The following is an 18,361-nucleotide window of genomic DNA, read 5'->3' as shown; positions in this document are numbered from 1 at the left end:
CACTTACTGCTACCCCCGCCCCTGCCCCAGGCCCGGCTGATCTCCCCTTTCTGGGCACCCAGCACTGTCAATGCCCCAAGGTCTAACTGAGGGAAGGGCAGGAAGGCAAGTAACTCCTGCTGAGCACCTCCTGTATGTCAGGCTGTCCCCCCAACTTAATTCTTATGTGCCCACAATCAGATGGGTATCACCCCTGTTCTATGGGTCAGGAAATAGCCTCAAAAAGCTTAAGTGACCCTCCCAAAGCCATGGAGGTAACAAGTGAAAGAACTAACATCCGTTTGATTGCAAGTCTTTAAAACTCCAGCGACTAAACTCCTAACCACAATTCTACACGAATTCTATAGCACACTGTTTGGGAGCAAAGTTCTGAACTAAGCCCTATTTTCCCTCCAACAGGGAAAAAAGCACAGGAAGCCACCGACGGCTACTCCTGGGTAGCCAGACGCTGTGGGTCTCTGGTTGGGAGAGGTTGCTCAGGGCTCCCTGGCCTCCTGCAACGCTAACGGGGTTTGCGTTGACAGCCAGCCTGGGGCACGGTGGGGGCGGGGGCGGTGTGCTGTCTGGGCGACAAGGCCAGAAGCCACCTTGCCCTTGACTTGCACTCCCTTCCTGGTTGACACTGGGCCTCCACGAATGAGCTGAAGGTCATTCCTTTTCCCTTTGCTTTCTCGTCTCCCTGTGGCTTCAGAAAACCATGAATCTAAAGGGAAAAAAATCAGGGACTTCCCTGGTAGCGCAGTGGTTAAGAATCCGCCTGCCAATGCAGGGGACATGGGTTCGAGCCCTGGTCCAGGAAGGTCCCACGTGCCGCGGAGCAACTAAGCCCGCGAGCCACAACTACTGAGCCTGCGCTCTAGAGCCACAACTACTGAGCCCGTGTGCCACAACTACTGAGCCTGCATGCCACAACTACTGAAGCTCGTGCGCCTAGAGCCCGTGCTCCACAACAAGAGAAGCCACCGCGATGAGAAGCACGCGCACCGCAACAGAGTAGCCCCCGCTCGCCGCAACTAGAGAAAGCCCGCGTGTAGCAACGAAGACCCAACGCAGCCATAAATTAATAAATAAATACATAAAATTTAATAAATAAATAAAGGGAAAAGATCAGAGGCCCTCTGGTTTTGGGGGGAGAAGCCACTGACAAGGAGAAAGCGTGTGGACCTGCCACCAGGAGGGAGGAATCTGATTTTTTTTTTTCTTAAGAGCCTTGGACTAGGTTAAAGACAACGCCTGCTGAACCTCTTGTCTTGACACAAATACTTGGGTTCATAGTGATGTCACCAACTGCTTCCTCTGCCCTTGGCCTGGGGCAATGGAAACAGGGAGGGAGCGATTCCCCAACCAGTAAACCGGAACCTAAGTGGGTTCTTGGCTTCTTGGGTTCTGACTTGATGACTCTCTCCATCTATCCATTGATCCATCTGTTAATCTCCTGTCTACTTACTTTCTTATCTTAGGGACTATAGGTAGTCTTGGAGATGAATGTCTTTGGGTGGAGTAAAATCTTAAAAAAAACCCTTCAGCTTCTGTTTGTTACTGCAACACACAGGAACAGCTAGATCAGCCTCCACCAGATTTCAGATGGTCTGACTGAGATTCAAGGCACTGCAGAGCACGAACAAAATTCACTTTGTTGGGGGGCTCCTGGGTGTACCTCAAAGGGATCAGGGATTTTCCAAAGCAGCTGAAATGGAAGTACAATGAGAGAAACCAGGGCTTGGGGGGTGCTGCCTTTCTGGAGAGGCATACCATTTGTTAAAAGAGGCATGATTAGAGAGAACATGCTCGGTTTAAAGTGTGTGTGTGTGTGTGTGTGTGTGTGTGTGTGTGTGTGTGTGTGTGTAGAACACACTCCAAATTAAAAGCCACAAAGGTCAGACCTTCTGAATTATGGGTTGTTTATTTGGGATCAGGCTGTTTTTCACATGGTCAACTCAAGGTAGCTTGCTCTAGGGTGAGTGGTGGCTGAGAGTTTATTACTTAACGATAGTTAATGACCCTCCTGGGTGATACTGAGGAGGTATATGCAAATTAATACTAATTACAACAACTCCACAGAAGCTATTGGGTTGGCCAGAAAGTTCGTTCGGGCTTTTCCACAAGGTGCTACAGAAAACCCCGAACGAACTTTTTGGCCAGCCCAGTATTATTTGTAGAGCTTGATGGGCTCCAGGCATTGTGCTGGACGCTTGCTGTGTGTTGTCTTATTCTACCCTCATAACGACCCTCTGAGGCAGGAATCATCATACCCAGCATTTTTCTTGCAGGAAAGTGAAGGCACAGTTCATAAGTGGCAGAGCCAAGCTGGGCCCCGGGTGGGTCTGACTTTAAATCCCTTGCTCTTAACTACACTCCTGCTGTACTAAAACAACGGGATTCATAAGAAAACTTTGAGCGAGGGTGCTTGGGGGAGCCCAACTTCCATGTGTGTGCTTGGAGTAAGGAGAGTGTCTTCCAGTGAAATTCAAGGGCAAGGGCGCTGCAGGACTAAAGGATGCTTTGTGCCCATTCAAACGCGCCATTTCCAAGACAGGCCCCATGGGACTCAGAGTGTGACCTGGGCATCCGCACTGCATCATGGGCTCAGCAGCCTAGCCACGCAGCTAAGCGACCTCAGGTCCAGCATCGCGTCTAGGTCACTGAAGCCATCTGGGTGACTTCTCATCCCCTGACCGTCATCTGTCAAGAACCCCTCTGGGCCCTTCTACCACCTCTCACCTGCCAGCCTGCAGCACCCCGGAAATGCTGAAGAGCCCGAAGTCTGTGATCACCACTTTGCCGTTGTCGTAGAAGACGTTCTTGGACTTGAGGTCCTTGTGCAGGATTCCCTTGGCGTGGAGGTAGCCCATGCCCTGCAAGAAACAAGGATACGGGGAGCTGCCAGAGGATACCCATGCCCTCACCGCCAGCCTGGCTTGGGTTCACGATTCACACGCCTTGCCTTTCCACTGAAACCACACACTGAACAGCTGCAGATCCGGGACCCAAATGCCAAGGTGTGCAGGTGGGGTGGAGAAGGCATGGCGAGTGGGAACAGGCAGGGTCCCCAAGACAGAAATCTGCCACCACCCTCAGATCATAGCAAAACCATCTCCATCTAAGCTCTTCTGCTTCCTGAAGAAGAAACGAAGGAAGATCTCCCCAGAGGGAAAGGGGCGGGGACAAACCTGAAAAGAGGCCCCCAGAGTAAGGAATCCCATCAGCCATCTTCTCCACTTCCATTCTGCAAAATAACTCGTCTGCAGGAGACTTGTTCCTAAGATCTACTTAACCCACACAACTGCAGAATTTCACTGTGCTCCTCAAGAGACATATCATGAGGCAATAATCAAGAACATGGAGAAGGGTCTATGGGAGGTCAAGCTTAAGGGTGAAATGTCTAGATTTCTCTTTTTGCCTTAATGAGCAGTCACATTTTAATTTCTTTTTGCAGCTCAGTCCTGACACTTCCAATGGGAAATAAAAACCTGAAGACGATGGACTAACGAGGCACCCACCAGAAAACACAGGATGTTCCTGTCTGTTTTAATCCCAAACACCACCAAACAATTTGATGCTTCCCCAGCAGCTGTGGAGAGAGGTGGCTTACAATCATGGGAATTCAAGGCTTCAAGGGGTAAGGGATTCCAGCAATAAGAAGAGTCCCTCCCCCCGGTCTCTGCACACACCCAATTATCATGACGATGGGGCACCAGATGGAAACCAAACATTAGTAGACCATCCCTCATGGTTGTATCTCAGCAAAATTCTTACATACACACAGCCTGGTATTGCTCAGGTCAAGTTTAATTTCTTTTAAGCCCAGACTTGATCTGAAGCCAGACCATGAGTCTCAGGAGGGGTCTCTCTGAGGTTCAGGGAGGAGGCCCCAGACCCTACGGTACCTTCACAATTTCTTGGGCAATCTGCCTCGTTTTGTTGACATCCAAGACGATCTTGGCATCCCTCACCACAGAGTAGAGTGTCCGGCCCTTACAGAGGCTGGAAAGCAAAAGGACAAAATTAATTATTGGGAGTTGTTACGATAAGGGCCACACACAACAGTTATTAAAAGTGACACATAGAGGGAATTCCCTAGCGGTCCAGCGGTTAGGACTTGGTGCTTTCACTGCCGGGGCCCGGGTTCGATCCCTGGTTGGGGAAAAAAGATCCCGCAAGCCACGTGGCACACACACACAAAAGTGACACATAGAGAGTGGGTGTGTGTGGACATGCCACTATTATGCCTGCAAGATACTAAGCCACCACAGCCTTGCACTGGACCTCAGTTCTGGTTCTGGGATTCGGGTCTGGGAGCAATTCCTTTGGGGTTCTTCAGGATCTTTATCAGCTAACCCCAGCATCCAAGGACACCTGCAGAGTCTAGCCTAGCCCAGAAGCAGGTTTTACCACGTACCGTCTAACACAGGCTCTCACAGGTGAAAATTTGCTTGTAAACTGATAACTTCTGGGGTCCTCAGACAGCACTCAGACGGCACTCTGCCGGCCCCTCGGCCCAGCTGCTCTCACTCGCCAGGAGCCACTGGTGTGTGGGGAAAGTGATGAAAGACCAGCAAAGCGGTCGCTGATGTGTACTAGGTACCGTCAGTGAATAATGTATTCAAGCCTTTAGACAGGGGTGTGTAAACACCAGTAACACTCCCCCAAAGCAGATGCCTGTCTGGATAGAGGGCTTTCAAACTATTTTCAGCCTCACTGAGCTCATTTCGAGGACCAGTGGTTCAAGATGAATGACAAGATGAAAAAGGACGTTACACATTGACAGTAACACCTAATTTAATTGCCGGCGTGTTTACCCATCCTCTTCCTCTGCAATGAGCCTGAATCCTGGCGCACACAGACCAGGAACTCGATAAACAGTCCGCAAATGAATGAGTGAATGAATGAACGAGTGAATGAATGAGTTCTAGATTCACCATAGCATTCCCAGGCCCCTAGCATCACATCTGGTTCATCACATCCAATATTGGCTGAAAGAAGAAGGAACGACATTAGGAAAGTTCATTTTCCCTCTATGTCTAAATGATGGCATGAATTTTTCTTTTAATCTGTGACTTGATTGCTAAAATATTCTCGGCATTGTATTCATTCCTTTAGTAGTCACCGAGCCCTGCTGTGGGCTTGAATTAGCTGAGAGTTTGTGGTTACAGCCAGAACTCAGGTATCAGAGGGATCTGTTTGAATCCCAGCTCTGCTCTTTACTTACCACGTGTCGTTCTGTCTTTGGATGGGTTACTTAACCTCTCTGGGCCTCAGATTCCTCATCTATCAAAGGGAACTAATGATACCCACCCACAGAGTTAGTATGAGGACTGAATGAGAGAAGGAGCAGGTGGGGAGTGGAGCACACTGGTTAGAACAGGGGCCCAGAGTCAGACTGGCTTAGAACCGTGGTTTGTCAGTCAGTGGCTGTGTGACCCTGGGCAGGAGAGCTAACCTCTCTGAGCCTCAGTTTCATTATCTGTAAAACAAGGTCGACAGTTTTTGCTTTACAAGGTTTCTTAGGAGAATCACATGAAATCAGGCATATCAAGGTGTAGGCAACTCTCCATGCCCAACACAGTAAGTATTCATGAAACTCTAGCAGCTATTCTGAGGTGGTAAATGATCAACACAATGGTGAACATACACATACTTGTGCGCAAATTATATATCAGTTACGTACTTATACACACATCACATCCGTCTGTCCGTCTATTACCTATCCACGTATCCACTTACCCACCATGCTACCTATAATCATCCATGATCTTCAATGGAGACTCGTTTCTTCACCTGCTTGAGGTGAGATTCCCAGGGTAGCTGACTCACAGGGAGTCGGATTCGCCCGCCTGTCCAGGGTTGCCCGGTAAGTCGGCGAGGGGCAGCCATGGTGACTCAGGGCTGTCCCCGCTTGTTGTCCCAGGCACTGGGTTTGCTACTGCTGGAGGTGAGGTGGAGGGGGGCAATGGGCTGCACAGCCAATTAGACCACAGTGACATTTAAGTATTAGGGATGGCGGAGACCGTGGGTGGATTCCCTCCCCTGGAGACTCTGTTCTTGAACAGCCACCTACACTCATTACAGGCCAGAGCCCAGAAGAAATATGTCCCCACTGCAGACGACCAAGCGAACAACTGCAACAGTCTCCAAGCCTCCCAGACTCTCAGTGTAACTGCATAGAAGTTGCAGCCTCCAAATGTCCATCCCCGTCTCCTTTCCCCTGGTCACATCCTCCTTTCCAGCTGCAGCTGCTAAAGTCTTTGCTTCTCTCACTACCTTATGGCATCTGGAGCCCCTGGACGCGCACACACACACACACACACACACACACACACACACACACACACGTGCGCATGCACACTGGCTGGTAAGATATCAACTGGTACGACCACAGCTCGGCACTTTTACTTAAGTGAAATATACAAATAAGCCATAACCAGCAATTCCTCTCCTAAGTATGTATCCAGAAGGCATGCACACTCATATTCACCTATAGACATGTACCAGAATGTACTAGAATATTCTAGAATGTTAATAGCAACCCATTCATAATAGCCCCAAACTGGAACCTACCCAAGTGTTCACTGACAGAAAAATGGATAAATTATGATATATCTGTATAACAAAATATACTCATACTGGACTGTTAATAAGCAAACTACTGCTAACCACAAAAGACATGAAGTTCTAAACCTAATGTTGAGCAAAAGAAGCCACACACACACTGAATGACTCCATTTATATAAAGTGCAAAAGCAGACAAAACTGGTCCATGTGTTAGAAGTCAGCACAGCAGTGACCCTTGGTGGGTGGGGAGGATGGAGAGGGGGTGGGTGAGCTGGGGACAGGTGATGCTCTGCGTTTTGATTTGGGTGTTGGTTATATGGATGTGCATTTAGTGGAAATTAATCGGGCTGCGCTCTTAGGATCTGAACACTTTGGCAGGTACGTTATCCTTCCAAAAACAATTTACTTTAAAAAAAAATCATCGAGGAAAGGATGAACAATTAATACAACAGTGTTAAGCTTTAAAATCTAAGCCAATATTGACACCCCAGGTAACTATTTCTAAACGCTTCACACAGCCCCGAGGGGCAGCATCTACAGGGGCATGAGGGGCTCCAGGCCTGGCTGTGCCTGCTCAGGTGTTTATCGGAGGCTGAGTTGAAGGTGAGGGCTGAGCTCTAAGCAGCAGCAGGCATTAGGCAGGTGTCCAGGGTGCCCAAGGCTCCAATTGTCCAGGCAAGTCAGTCCAACTATCCACGGCAACTGCTCCGAGCTTGGGATTTCTGTGGCTAACGCCAGTGCCCTAAAAGCTGCTTGTGCTTGCGTGGTGGGGAAGCGAGGCGAGGAGAGGATGAAGGTTTACTGAGCACATGTGGGGCCTCTCTCACATCCAGGCATCCTTCCCAGCATCCCTGCAGGGTCCACGTTATCACCCACCTCTTACAGGTGAGGACGTGGAGACCCAGAGGGGTGGAGGACCTGCTCACAGACACATGGCCATGGTGCCAGCCTGTTCCTGATCTCTCATCTCATCCACGGTGTGGGTACCCTGTTATTGGACAAGATTTTGGGGCCATGAAAGAGACACACAGCCGAGGGAACCCAAATCCCAACTCTACCATTTACTGCTTGTCGGGTGACCTCGGGAAGTGACTTCAACCTCAGCTTCCTCATCTGTAAAATGGGCACAACAGAAACAATACCAGCTAACGTGGACTGAGCCCTTTCTATGTGCCTGACGCCAGCCTAAGCACAAGAGCCCCAGGAGGTGGGTACTCTCGAGGTATTTCATTGATTCCAACGTGCATTTCCTCACATTGTAACTAACATCTCTGAAATCAGAATGTGTTTTGCATTCGTCGACAGGTCACAGTTTCACGGGCACTGCCCTTCTCTCTTCGTAGTACATAAAAGAAACGGCGCATATTCTAATCTAACTTGATTTAATCAAGTTTGGGATCAGCCCCATTTTTACAGATGAGGGAACTGAAGCTCAGAGAGGTTAAGCAGAGCTGATTTGAACCCAGGCAGGCTGGCTCCAGAGTTTACGCTCTTAACCCCCATCTTTTGTTTCTTAACAATTTTCTCAGACTCCAGCACATCATAGGCCCTCAGTGAACGGTAGCTACAATATCACTACTAACATCACCTATGGCAATGAAGATTAATGAGGTCCGCAGGCCTCAGTAGCAGAGTCAGTATGGAGGTCAAGAGAAGGTGTTTCAGTGGTTTAAGGATACATTTAGTACCTCTCTAGCTTCTGGGGCAGTAGGCCCAAGCACTAGTGTACACACAGTATCTCCCTCTGCAACAAAGATCATGTTTTTCCAAGAAGAGGAGCAAAGCTGGGAATTTTCCACCTTATCTGCAGGTCAACATCTCTTCCGACCGTGGCCCCAGGCACCTCAAATAATGCTGTTTTTGACCCCATATCTCAGGTGACACAGTAAACCTATGGCCCAGATGGCAAGGCAAATGAAAGACGTTTGATGTAAACCAGCCTAAAAGAGGCTTGTCAGAAACAATGAGATAAAACCATCTAGAGGTTTCTCTCCAAGGGCCTCTGTCCAAACTGGCTCATTCTGCCAAAACAGTGGCTGGGAAAGAAACCTGGACGCCGTGGCAGCCGTTTCCTTTCTCTCCCGCGAACTCTTCAGCATCAAGGCCGGGGACCCAGGCCAGCGTGAACGGTGGGGAGTGGGAGCTGGGGGCCACCTCCTCTGAGGACCGACAGACCGGCTCTCAGCCCAGCTCTGCCCCCTCTGAGCCCACACGGCCTTGGGGACTAACTGGGCCTCATCTGTGTCCACATCTGTAACTGTGGGTGTGGTCAACTCCATGACGGTCCCCCAAAGATATCCACACCCCAATCCACAGAAACAGTAAACGTTTACATGGCAAAAGGGACTCTGCAGCTGTGATTAAATTAAGGTCCTTGAGGCGGGGAGATTACCCTGGATGACCAGGGTGGGCCCAACATGGCATCACAAGGAGCCTTATAAAAGGGAGGCGAGAGTCACAGGAAGGTGGCAAGTGAATCGAGAGGCAAAAGAGAGGCAGAGGGAGATCTGAGTACGGAAGAGGCAGCTGAGGGATGTTACGTGAGAAAGGACCGTACGGGCTTTGCTGGCTGTGCAGATGGAGGAAGGGGCTGTGAGCCGAGGAAGGCAGGCAGCCTGCAGAAGCTGGAAGGGGCAAGGGGCCGATTCTCCCCTGGAGCCCCCAGCATGGAAGGCAGCTCTTCGAGGCCTTGATTTTAACCCTGTGAGACCCATTTTGGACTTCGGACCTCCAGAGCTGAAAGATAAATTTTTGTTGTTCCAAGCCACTGAGTCTGTGGTAATCTGTTACTGCAGCAATCAGAAACTAACCCAGTGGGGCAGTAAGTACTGCCGCAGAGGGGGGCATGAGGGTGAAACGGGGTCACAGAAGTACAGCGCTTGGCCCAGGGCCTGGCCAGAACGTGTGCTCCTTGAACATGGATATCATGGTTCATAATATTCTAATATTGTTATTTCTAGTAATATTCTAATACTATTTCTAATAATAATGTTCTCCTGCCTGGATGACCACATTGCCCCTCATGGCTGCTCCGGCTTCCCCAATCCATTCTCCAGCCAGCACTCCGAGCGGTGGCTTCAAGATGCAAAGCTGACCAAGTCGCTCCCCAGTGCCCTCCGGATAGAGAGCCAACTCCTCCAGCGCCCAAAGGCCCTGCACAGACTGGCCTCTGCACACAGCTCCACCCCTTCACTCACAGAGCTCCAGCCACACCAGCCTGCCTCAGGGCCTTTGCTCGGGTCGTTTCCTCAGCCAGCAACGCTCTCCCCATCTGTCCTCAAAAGCCTTCCCAGCTAGGTCCCTATTCCCGTCAGACCCCGTGGCACTGTGCACTCCATCCTTGCAGCCCTTGTCATGGCTCTCATTGTACACGTGTCAGCTGGAGTCTTTGATTAGAGGCTGTCTCTCCCTCCAGGCTGTACACACCACGAAGGCAGGGTCTAACCTATCTGGTTGCTGCTGTACTCCCAACACACAAAAGCTTCTGATGGAACGAATGGATGCAATGCTACAGCTGCTTCCCGTGGCCAGGCCTCCTCTTCCAGGATTCCAGGGAGTGACAGTCCCATCAGAGCATCATGTATCACATCCAACCAAAGAAAAACAATTTCTCAGGGGCCTGTGTCTTCACCTTTCTTGGCTTATTTGTTCGTGTGCTTTTTGGGGAGTTCTAAGGGTAACAATTGGCCTATTTGAGAAGGATGGGGTGTTGGGCTTTCGGGCAGGCTTGGTCTTACATTTCAATGTTCCTAGACAGGGCATGTAGGGTCTCCTCTGGCACACCTGGTCTACTTCCTGCATTGACACCATCTGCCTGGACCTCACAGGTATTTAAGCACTGGAGCAACGGTTGACAAACTTGAGTGTGCAACAGAATCCCCTGGAAGGGCTTGTTAAAACAAAGATGGCTGTTCCCACCCCAAGAGATTCCGATTCTGGGAGTCTGGGGTGAGCCCTGAGAATGTGCTTTTCTAACGAGTTCCCAGGCGATGCTGATGTGGGTAGTCTGGGGACCCCACTTGGAGAACTGCCGTTCAAGCCAATCTTGTTTCACTGAGACCCAGAGATCATGAAGTTGACAATCACTGCCCCTTAGTGAGTGCCACGCAGGCCTGGTGGTGTTCTAGGTGTCGGAGATCCAGAATGCAAGACAGGCCCATCTTCACCTGGGGCTGATCGGCCAGAGGAGAAGTCAGGTGATAAACAAGCAGGCAAGCAAATCGATGAGATGTTCAGAGAGGCACAAGTGCTATGAAGAGAATAAACAGATTTATCGGACAAAGCGTGGTGGGGCTGGGGGCCTCTTTAGTTAGGAGGCTCTGGGAAAGTTGCTCCAGAGAGGTAGCCATGCTGCGAGAAAAGGAAGAAGGAAGCCAGCAGTGTGAAAATCTGGGAGAAAAGCACTCCAGGCTAAGGGACCAGCCAGTGCAAAGGCCCTGGGGCAGAACCAAGGCAGCAGGCTTGATTACACAGCCAAGGCGATATGGCTGGGCTCTAGAGAGCATCTCCCAGTGCCTGCCCTCCCCAAGTGTTGATCCTCCGAATAAAAGAAACAGGTGGGTGGAAACAGTCTCAGCTCTGCCTGATTTTAGGTCCCAAGGCAGCTGGTTTCAAAGTCAGCTGTTAGTTTAAAAATACTCGGTTCTGTCAGAAGGGATTTACAACCCCTCAGCGCCTTCTCCTCCTCAGTCACTTCTCAGCATCCCCAACCCCACAAAACTCGAAACCCACTTAATTGCCCCCCACTCTTTCCCCCTCCCTGGAGCAAATAAATCACATGCCAAGCGACAAGTTGCTGCTCCATCCAATTCCAGACGCAGGCAATCTCTAACTTCCAAGCCCTTTGTGAATCTAACACCGAGGATATGAATGAAACCTTGGGACTCTGGGGCTTTATAATAAAAAAAAATGCCAGGTTAGCTTCCTATGAAAAATGGGAAATGCCAGAAAGCAAGTGAGAAATGCCAGCTGTTTGCCACTTGCTTAACCTGCCGTACGTCCAGGAAATGAAGAGTTATAGAGTTCCATTAAATAAGGCGTTGGCCAGGGAAGGCTCGTGTCCCAGCCAGACAAGAAAGGTGGCCCTCCAGGCATCAGAATACGCAAAGCAGGAGCTAGCAGCATTTGAAAGAAGGGCTTCAGTTTTTTTTGGTTTTTTTTTTTTTCCTAATGCATCCCTGCAAAGCTCGGAGAAGCGGGAGGGAAAAGGAAGCTTACAGTCTCGATCTCACTGGATTCTTCTCTCTGATTTTGCTAAATCCGGAGAGGCCAAGCGTTGAATGCTCTGGGACCTTCAAGGACTGAGATGGGGGTTCTGCCCATTTTAGGGGGTACCCCTGGCCCTGACTGGGACGTTCTGCCCTCCCTGGTCTGTGCTTTATAAGGGAAGGAGCGTTTCAAGGGCACAGGCAGCCAGCCAGGGCGGTGTGGGCCTCCAGCTCACCCCGAAAACTCCTGGCCGCTTCCTCTGCCTCTCGTCACACTCTGTGGTCCAGCCAGCATCCAAGACCCGCTCTTCTTGACCTTGTCCAGAGGCATTCCAGGACATGTTCCTCCCAAACTCTACAGCATCTCTTCTCAGCGTCCCCTAAGGGTCAGACTGTGCGTCTCACTCAGAATCCCTCACACTGCAATCATTCCAAAACTACCTTAGAGAGTTTTGCCAGATCAGCCACCTCATTATTTCCCGCTTGCTAATAGTTTTCTTTAGATGCACTGCCTCTGAAAAATAAGTGTATTTTAGAAAGAAATTTTATTGTTACCTTCTGTCATTACCAGAAGGAAAGCCAGAATTTCTAGCCCCATATAAATGTTAAAATACATACAACAAAAACAAACCCACTAAAAAACAATATTAAATCCTTGCTTGGCATCACGGTCTGACAAATGGTCAGAGCTTAAGGCCTCCTCTTTTTGTTTAAAAAAAAAAGCTTTAGCAAGTAAGAGTTAGGAAGGTGTTAAATACTAGCACTGAATGAAGAGTTTCTCCTTAATGTCACCAGAAGGAGGGAGAGAGAACTGAAGAGGAAAATCATGCCCCCCACTATGTGATTCGATGTTATTTGGGGCCAGTGGTACCTGTCCCACCTTCTGGGAAATCCAGACTCATTCATCTCCAGGCCTGCAAACCCTCCCCTCTTGCCAATTATGTATTAACAGGGACTATAGGCCAGATATGTGCAGGGACAAGACAAAAGGGCCATTTCCTTGGCGATGGAGCTGACATTCTCGCTGGGGAGACAGACAGTAAGCAAACAGAATAACCGCAGTTTATAACGAGAGCCATGGAGAAATGCATGTGGGATCAGGCACACGATGAGAGGACGGAGGGGGGTCCTCCATGAACAGGTAGTCAGGGTTGGCATCTCAGGAGGGGACAGCAGGGACTGCCTTCCCAACACATCCTGTTGTTTCAGGGCAAAGACTCTGGACCGATTTCTGGCAACATCTAACCAAATGCCCCTTATCTAATCTCTCCAAGAAGGGCAGGCATCGTCTTGTTTAGGATGAGGCCTCCCAGGGGACCAAGACAAAGCCAAAAGGTTCCCAGGCATCGTCACATTGAATAACTCATCATCACATTGAATAAGTGGGTCTGGTTATTCCCATTGTACAGATGAGGAAACCAAGGCAATGAGTCAGCCTGGACAGGAACATACACTTCAGAATCAGAATCACCGGAGCTAAAATGCTGTCCCTTCCTGGCCGTGTGGTCTTGGGCAAGTTACCTGAAATCTTTGGAACTCATAGTGCTTTGTGAACTGTGAGGTGGGGTGACTCGGGCAAAGGGGTTGGTTATACGTGTGAGTATGTGTGTGATCTCTACGTGCAGCTTTCATACCTGCTACTTAGCACTACCTGGAGATGATGGCGCTCTCTCCACAAGGCGCTGAACTGAGACCTTTTCACACCAGCCTTCCCAGGAGGGGAGGCTCTATGCTACAAATGAAAAAATGCATATGCAGGAAGGTTAAGTAACCTACCCAGGTCCCCACAGCCAGTAGGTGACAGGGTCAGGACTTGAGTCCAGGTCTCGAATCACCTTTCCAGGATTTCATAAGGTCCCTTGGGAAAGGATGGTTTAGCAAAGCAGGAACCGGCCAGGCCCAGCTCAGAGGGCCTGACCTTGGAAACCCTTGTTTATCCACTGAGCTCACCCACCTCCCTCCCTTCCCAACTCTAGGCCTCTCCTTCCACCCTTTCAATTCAGGGCCAGCCCTTGTTTGGCCTCATTGCGCCTTTGCTGCTTCTGTTTGGGAACTCCCAGCTGCTACCCACAGACAGGCAAGGCAGGCTGCAGAGGGCTAGACCATCGGAGGAGGTCTGGAGAACTTCTGGATGCACCTGTGCAAGTCCAGCGGGCAGTACACATGGGCCAGGCCCAGGGGAGGTGCTCAGGGAATGCTTCTAGAACGGGTGAATCGACGAACAAAGGAATGAGTGATTGCGACCACCTTCCTTCTTCCCATCGTCCGCGGGAGCTGGAAGAGCTGTGCTCAGTGCCGAGGCAGGTCTTTCCCTACTGGCTCAGCACACGAAACAGACCATAAGCCAAACCAGATCCAGTTAGCAATGATGCTTCCAGCCTTTCCCCTGCACAAGGTTCCCTGTACAAGGTTCCCTGTGGCACTAAAAGACCAGACCGACCCGGGTCCTTCCCTCTGGGGCTGGATATCAAAACGCATCAGTTCTTGCTGCCCCCAACCAGAACCACATTTTTTTTAAGCTAAACAGTCAACTGAATTACTGTTTTTGAAACATATACATACACCACCTAATTTATATGCATTAAAATCCACAGAGAGGATAGACTCCAGGGTGTTAGCAGGGCCAGTCCCGGGTCATGGGATTAGAAGCTTTGCAAAAAACTTTTTTCTCACTGCTTATCTCTCTTTCCTAATTTTTCTCCAACAAACACGTATTACTTTTGTAAAATGAGAAAAAAGGAAAAAGGCACTTTTGAGTCAGACGGAAATGAAACCAGACACATGTTTACTCTATAGACAGTTTGGAAAATATTGAAAGGGTGACAAACTAAAGTGAGAAAGCAGAGTCGGAACCAAATTCCTCCTCCCAGTAGCCCAGTCTCGCTTGGAAGACTCTCTGGCTGTCACTCTCAGGGAGGGAAGCAGGTTTTTGCTCCTCTGTCTTCTGCACAGGGCTTATAGCCTGGTCAGGGCACAAAGCCAGGGACTGGCCCTTACCTGAAAGTCCCGATGGAACTCTCTCAGCTTGAAAAAATTCAATCCTGAACGAAGAAGATGGATTTGACTATTTGATATTTTAAAATGACTGTGGGGCTGGCAAAGGAGAAAGGGCAGACAGTTGAATGGTGGGTGTAACCCCACAAAACAGCTGTGTCCTTTCCACCCATGAGAGAAGGGGGAGGGGAAGAGGGGAAGGAGGAGCAGGGGAGGAGGGGAGGGGGAGGAGGAGGAAGAGGGGAGGGGGAGGAGGAGGAAGGGGGAGGGGGAGGAGGAGGAAGGGGGAGGGGGAGGGGAGAAGCGTACCTTCCTAGGGGATACTGGGAATGTACCTGAGCCTGGAACCTACCCGGCCATGGTGTTAGAAAACATGTACAGAAATTTCTAGAGTTCAAGTTGTAGACTAGTGTTAGAAATCATTGGGTCCACTTCCTTCACAGAAGAGATGGGGAAACCAAAACACACAAAGGGGGATGGAATTTCCCAAGGTCATGCTTCAACTGGCACAGCCTGGCTCAAACCCAGACCTGTCTGAGACTAAACCGTGGGTTCGCAGCCACAGAGCCACACTGCCTCCTAAGAATAAGAAATACCATTCATTGAACTTTCCCGTGAGCATTCTGCTAAAGGTTTTACACGAATGATCTTATTTAGTCGTAGTCTTGACCTCAACCTTTTTCGGGAGGTACTGGTCCTATTTCACAGATGGGAAAACTGAGACTCGGGCAGGTGAGGTCGTTTGCTAAGCTCACGCAGCTCAGATCCATGAAGCAGAACTGGCATTCTACCCTCAGTCTATTTGACACCTGCATCTTGTTCTCAACCCCTAAGCTACTTGGCCCCTTTGGGAAATGGAAAGAACAGAGGCTGAAGGACGAGGAAACCAGTGTTTTCAAGCTCCTGAGACAAGCCTGGAGTTCATCTCATCCTCACGAGAGCCCCAGGGGTTGGGGGTGACTTTTCATCTTCCCATTTTTCCAACGAGGAAGCAAAAGCCCGAGGGAATGAATGCCTGGCCCAGGGTCCTTCTGGCCAGAACGTGGAGGCAGAATCTGGGTCTAGTTTGCCCAAAGCTCCTAGCCTTTCCACTGCCTCTCCCTTCTTTGAGAAGGCCTCTGGCACTGGGCCACCCCAGGACACACCCAACTAGCCCACTGTCTACACTGCTCTAGGTCAGGGTTGCAGGGAATTTCGCAGAGTGTAGACATGCAGGCCTACTAGAACCAAGCTCCTAAGACAGGGGCTGCAAACTACGGCCCGAGGGCCAAATCCAGGCCATTGCCTATTTCTATATAGCCCATGAGCTAAAAAAGTTAGAAGAAATCGAAGATCAGAGCAGAAAACTCAGAGACGAAGAAAGCAATAGAAAAGATCAATGAAACTAAAAGCTGGTTCTTTGAAAAGATAAACAAAATTAATAAACCTTTAGTCAGACTCATCAAGAAAAGAAAGGGAGAGGGCCCAAATCCATAAAATTAGAAATGAAAAAGAAGTTACAATGGACAGCACAGAAATACAAAGGATCGTAGGAGACTACTACAAGCAACTATATGCCAATAACATGGACAACCTAGAAGAAACGGACAAGTTCTTAGAAAGGTACAATCTCTCAAGACTGAACCAGGAAGAAATAGAAAATACGAATAGACCAATTACAAGTACTGAAATTGAATCTCTGATTAAAAAACTCCCAACAAACAAAAGCCCAGGACCAGATGGCTTCACAGGTGAATTTTACCAAACGTTTAAAGAGTTAACACCTATCCTTCTGAAACTATTCCAAAAAACTGCAGAGAAAGGAACACTACCGAACTCAATATATGAGGTCACCGACGCCCTGATACCACAACCAGACAAAGATACCACAAAAAAAGAAAATTACAGGCCAATATCACCAATGAACACAGACGCAAAAATCCTCAACAAAATACTAGCAAACCAAATGCAACAATACATTAAAAGGATCACACACCATGATCAAGTGGGGTTTATCCCCAGGGATGCAAAATTTTTCAATATCCACAAATCAATCAGTGTGATACACCACATTAACAAACTGAAGAATAAAAACGATATAATCATCTCAATAAAAGCTTTTGATAAAATTCAGCATCCATTTATGATAAAAACTCTTCAGAATGTGGGCGTAGAGGGAACATACCTCAACATAATAGAGGCCATATATGACAAATCCACAGCCAGTTTGAAACACCTTTAAATAAATGTTTAAAAAGTTCAAAAGAGGAATGATGCTTTGTGACCTTGGGAAAATTATAAAAAATTCAAATTTCTGTGAAATAATGTTTCGTTGGCACACTGTCACTCCCTGTTTCCATACTGTCTGTGGACGCTTTCGTGCCACAATGGAAGCGCTGAGTAGTCGTGACAGAGACCAAAGAACACGGCTGAAAATATTTCCTGTCTGGCCCACTATGGAAAATGTTTGCTGGCCTTTGTTCTAAGAAACTGGGGTGGCTCAACACAAATTGGGCTGCTAGAACTAGGAGTTTGACAAATTTGAGCCATTCTCCTCTGCGCTGAGAGCTGGGTGTGGTCAAGGTCACGTGGGTTTTCCATTCATTCACTCCCTTACTCGTTCATCCATTCATTCAATCGTTCAACCATTCGTCCATCCGTACGGGCATGGAGCCAACACTCCCGGCCAGGCGTGGGGACGCGGAGCCTGGCGGGTGAGGCAGTGCCACGGATGCAGGGGCACAGCTCTCTGCTGCGGATTCGGTTGGGGTGATGCGGGAGAAGGCCAGAGATGTGGGACCAGTGCAAACGCCGGCCAGGAGCTTCTCTGCAAGCCTGAGTTCCACAACAGTGGAGACGGGATGCACCGCCAGCCGCCGCCCCCGACTGGAAGGCGGTTCCATCAAGGACCGCCCCAAGCCCGACACGCCGTCACCCCAACCCGGAAGCACATGCCAAGTTCATGTCATACAATTGACACGTTTCTAAGTCTCCTGCCTCTTCCTCTCTGCCATTCCCTGCCTGAATCCCCACACCGCACCCTACCAGAGCCTTCCCAGGCAGCCTCCGGGCATGAAATTAGCTGGACGAATGCTCACCCGAGTGAGGTAAATCCCAAATTGCTTTAGAATGCCTTCCTTGCAGACCACTGGCTTGGACAGGGCCACGAGGCGGAGATTACCCGATCTGCTGCCACCAAAGGATCAGTGTAGCAAAGGACACATCTGTGCATACTGATATGTATGTGTGCATTGTTTCTACGGCAAGGACCTCTGCCTGTACACATGTTTATGTGCACATGAACATGGGTGTACACACGTGAGTGAATTCATGTGGGTATGCGTGCAAGAATGTAGTAGTGTATGCGTATATTTATGTATGTGCATCCGTGTGTGTGTGCATGCGTGGCTGTCTTTGCATTTATAGATACACCTGTGTCTACCTATGGGTGTGTTTTCTGTGACTACAGTTGGAAAGTAATGCAGGTAGTGTCATGCCAACTCCAGAACTGGCCACAGCCTCCCTCACCCCTTAAAAAGCACTCTGTGTTTTCACTTCCCCCAGTCTCCAAAATGCTCCAATGAAAACATTGTTTGTCTGAAAACTGGAGGCTCAGCTTGCCAGGGGCT

At 49.3% G+C, this 18,361-nt stretch overlaps 1 protein-coding gene across 1 annotated transcript in view; it reads right to left on the bottom strand.

Annotated features, from left to right (window-relative positions):
- The window catches only part of KSR2 (kinase suppressor of ras 2), a 410,930-nt gene that overhangs the window by 11,857 nt on the left and 380,712 nt on the right, over positions 1–18,361 (bottom strand). The window contains exons 15-16 of the mRNA XM_036823399.1: positions 3,888–3,984; positions 2,722–2,855 (exon numbers count right to left, since the gene is read on the bottom strand). Coding sequence (XP_036679294.1) covers positions 2,722–2,855; positions 3,888–3,984 — 231 coding nt within the window. The remainder of the gene's footprint in view (positions 1–2,721; positions 2,856–3,887; positions 3,985–18,361) is intronic.

The sequence above is a fragment of the Balaenoptera musculus genome, chromosome 14 (assembly GCF_009873245.2).
Source record: "Balaenoptera musculus isolate JJ_BM4_2016_0621 chromosome 14, mBalMus1.pri.v3, whole genome shotgun sequence".
NCBI lineage: Eukaryota > Metazoa > Chordata > Mammalia > Artiodactyla > Balaenopteridae > Balaenoptera > Balaenoptera musculus.
The sequence above is the reverse complement of the archived record's forward strand: the minus strand, read 5'-3'. Positions and strand labels throughout refer to the sequence as shown.